We start from the raw sequence: 3,973 nt of genomic DNA, 5'->3' as shown, positions 1-3,973 counted from the left end.
TTAGCGAAAGCTCCTTGTCTGGTTCTCTTCAATTAGCGAGCTCCTTGTCTGGTTAGCTTTCCTTAGACTCTCTAGCATTGCGAGAGCTCCTTGTCTGGTTAGTCTTCATTAGCGACTCCTTGTCTGGTAGTCTTCTCAAGTACGAGCTCCTGCTCTGGTCTTTAGTCTTCTAGGCGAGCTCCTTGTCTGGTTAGTCTTCATTAGTCGAGCTCCTTGTCTGGTTAGTCTTCTTAACCGGAGCTCCATTGTCCTTTCTGTTAAGTTTCATTAGAGCTCCTTTGTTTCTGCGTTAGTCTTCAATAGCGAGCTTCCTTGTCTGGTTCATGGTTAGTCTTCATTAGAGCTCCTTGTCTGGTTAGTCTTCATTAGGAGCTCCTTGTCTGGTTTAGTCTTCTATTAGCGAGCTCCTTGTCTGGGTTAGTCTTCATTAGCGAGCTCCCTTGTCTGGTTAGTCTTCATTAGGAGCTCCTTGTCTGGTTAGTCCTTCATTAGCGAGCTCCTTGTCTGGTTAGTTCTTCTTAGGAGCTCCTGTCTGGTTAGTCTTCAAGTGAGCTCCTTGTCTGGTTAGTCTTCTTAGTGAGCCTCCTTGTCTGGTTAGTCTTCATAGTGAGCTCCTTGTCTGGTTAGTCTTCTTAGTGAGTCCTTGTCTGGTTAGTCTTCATTAGGAGCTCCTGTCTGGTTAGTCTCTTAGTGAGCTCCTTGTTCTGGTTAGTCTTCATTAGTGAGCTCCTGTGTCTGGTTAGTCTTCTTAGTGAGCTCCTTGTTTCTGCGTTTAGTCTTCATTGTGACGCGCTCCCTGCTGGTTAGTCTTCATTAGTGCAGCTCCTTGTCTGGTTAGTCTTCATTAGCTGAGCTCCTTGTCTGGTAGTTCTTCATTAGGAGCTCCTTGTCTGGTTAGTCTTCATTAGTGAGCTCCTTGTCTGGTTAGTCTTTCAATAGGAGCGCCCTTGTCTGGTTAGTCTTCATAGTGAGCTCCTTGTCTGGTTAGTCTTCATTATGTGAGCTCCTTGTCTGGTTAGTCTGTCACATTAGCTGAGCTCCTTGTCTGGTTAGTCTTCATTAGTGATGGCTCCTTGTCTGTGTTAGTCTTCATTTAGTGAGCTCCTTGTCTGGTTAGTCTTCTTAGTGAGCTCCTTGTCTGGGTTAGTCTTCAATTAGCGAGCTTCCCTTTCTGGTTAGTCTTCATTAGTGAGCTCCTTGTCTAGGTGCTTCTGGTAGTTGAGTTCTGATGGCTGTAACGTCCTTCTAGTGGCTCTGTCTGGATTTTTGAGCTCTTTGATCTAGAGCAGCCTGATATTACAGTGACTCACTCTAATCAGACGGTGGCATGGTGCTGATCTGTTGCGTCTGTGTGTGGTGTGCTGTCTGGTGTGTGTGTGCAATGTGTGTGGTGTGAGTTGTGCATGCTGGTGCCGTGTTTGTTGAGTTGCGATGCGTGGAGCTGTGTCGTGTGTGTGTGCGTTGGTGTGTGTGTTTGTGTGTGTGTGTGTGTGTGGTGTGTGCGATTGTGTGAGCTGTTGTGTTGGTGTGTTGTTGTGTGTAGTGTGATGTGTCGTTGTGTTGTATGTGGCGTGGTTTGTGGGGCTGTGTTGTGTGTGTGCGTGTGTGTGGTGTTTGTGTGCAGTGTGGTGTGTGTGCGTGTGTGATGTGTGCTGTAAGTGTGTGCTGATTTGTGTGTGTTGTCTGTGTGTGTGTGTGGTGTGTGTGTAGTGTTGTTGTTGTGAGTGTTGTGTGTGTTGTGTGTGTGGTGTGTGTGTGTGTGTGTGTGTGGTGTGTGTGATGTGTGTGTGTTGTGTGTGTGTGTGTGTGTGTGTGTGTGTGTGTGTGGTGTGTCTGGATGTTGTGTGTGTGTGTGTGTGTGTGTGTGGTGTGTGTTCTGTGAGTGTGTGTTGCGTGTGTGTTTGTGTTGATTCCTATATCAACAGAGAGAGACTGTGCTGTTGTTTATAGTAGACTCTTGGATGTGGCAGAGAAGAAACTTGCTGCACTGCGCACTGCTGGAAGTACAGAAGTATGACATTCTAGTCATAAATTGGTTTAGCATTACTCCCTATAACAACACTGTACTGTAGTCATCAGCTCTAATGATACAGCACCAACTGTTTTGTATGTATATTGTCTGTTTAGTATGATAGTTGTTTCTGTTAGAGGTATTGTATAGTTGTTTGGTATGTTCAGTGTTTGTCTTATGGCGTAGAAGATAGTAGCACTAACTCAGGTCACCAAATCGGGGTTTTGGTCACCTTCAGACCATAGGACTCTTGTTTCTGCCCAGCATTACACAACTGATTTAAAAAGCTGGATACAATGAGATTTCAGGAGAGCAGTTGGACAGTACTTATTGCCCATTTCTAGCCCTTTAAATGTCCCAAACATCCCTTGGGGCGCTAAGTGGATGTTAAATTAGGCCTTTGGGGGAACCAAACCCCCAACTTTTTTTGGGGTCTACATGCACGAAAACATTATCACTCTCTCCTTTGACTCAGAAGAAATTACGTCTTTTATGTAAAGAGAGCCATCTGTTTATCCTCTATTTCTGTTCTGTTCTATTCTAATCTGTTTCTGTTTCTTGTTCTGTTCTGTTCTTTCTATTCTAATCTGGTTTGTCTGTTAATGTTCTATTCTGTTTGTTTCTTTTGTTCCCTTAAATTGTCAATGTGCATCACTAAGGGTCCATCATACTGTAGGCCATTAATAGGAATGCACCACACACCACACAACACACACACACACACACACACACACACACACACACACACACACACACCAACACACACACACAACAATCATACATTTGTTTGAGATCTATGATGTAGCTGGTTAGAGAACGTCTATTGGTTTACTCTAATCCATTTATTACTGATCAGCACATTTGATCTGTTATTGTTACTTTCAGATACAGTGAGTTCTATATTGGCCCAGTTGATGGAGTGTGGTACCTACATGCGACACCTGTGGCAGGGTATTAAACTAGACTTTATAAAAAGGGCGCCCGGGGCCAGCATTATATATTGGGTACATGCAGTGAATATTTACACTGAGTATATCAAACATTAGGAACACCTTCCCTAAAATTGAGTTGACCCCCCCACCACCACCCTTTTGCCATAGCAGCCATCAATTTGTCTGGGCCTCAATTCTCTCTCTCTCTCTCATTTTCTCACCACACACACGCACGCACACACCGCACGCCACGCACACACACACACACACATTACACACACACACACACACACACACACACACACACACACACTACACACACACACACACACCACACACACATAAATCTCTGTCTCTCTCACACAATCTCTCTGTGTCTTTGTCTTTCTTCTCCCTGTCTCTCCCTCCTTACAGAACTACAGTCGTTTCCCCCAGTGATGCTTAGCAGTGCCGGTGGCAGTGAGGTTTCTACAGGCGGCAACAGAGAGTCAGTAGAAACATGTCCAGTTATCTCTCTCTGGCTGCCATGGCTAAGGCTGAACTACTGGCAGAACCACAGAGCTATCACTTGCAGACGTGCTGGAGGCGTAGGGACACACCACCACACACACGGCACATACACACACCACACGGGACCACACATACTCGGCACCACTCGCAACAACAGACCACAACACAACAACACAACCACACACACACACACACACACACACAGCACATCACACACACAGAAGGCTATTTACCTCAGCGTGTGGGAGGTAGGACACCGCACCCACGCGACACATACACAACTTCCGTTGCGCACACACACACACAACACACCAACACAACGACACACACACAGAGAAGGGATATCACCTGCTGCATGCTGGAGGTAGGACACACACACAGACACATACACGCGCCGCGCTTCTCACACACACACACACACACACACATTTAGAATACCACACTTTACAGATAGACATGTTCCACAAACCATAGAGGGATGTTTGATGGTCTTTATCTGTTTTGTTAAAGGGAAGCCTCC

General features: G+C 45.7%; 1 protein-coding gene across 1 annotated transcript in view; it reads left to right on the top strand.

Annotated features, from left to right (window-relative positions):
• Positions 1-3,526, top strand: part of LOC111949476 (ventricular zone-expressed PH domain-containing protein) — a 25,661-nt gene extending 22,135 nt beyond the window's left edge. The window contains exon 5 of the mRNA XM_023966695.3: positions 3,358-3,526. Coding sequence (XP_023822463.3) covers positions 3,358-3,381 — 24 coding nt within the window. The 3' untranslated portion in view covers positions 3,382-3,526. The remainder of the gene's footprint in view (positions 1-3,357) is intronic.
• The last annotated feature ends 447 nt before the right edge of the window (positions 3,527-3,973 follow it).

This window comes from Salvelinus sp. IW2-2015, linkage group LG22 (genome assembly GCF_002910315.2).
Source record: "Salvelinus sp. IW2-2015 linkage group LG22, ASM291031v2, whole genome shotgun sequence".
In the NCBI taxonomy this organism is placed as follows: domain Eukaryota; kingdom Metazoa; phylum Chordata; class Actinopteri; order Salmoniformes; family Salmonidae; genus Salvelinus; species Salvelinus sp. IW2-2015.
The sequence above is the reverse complement of the archived record's forward strand: the minus strand, read 5'-3'. Positions and strand labels throughout refer to the sequence as shown.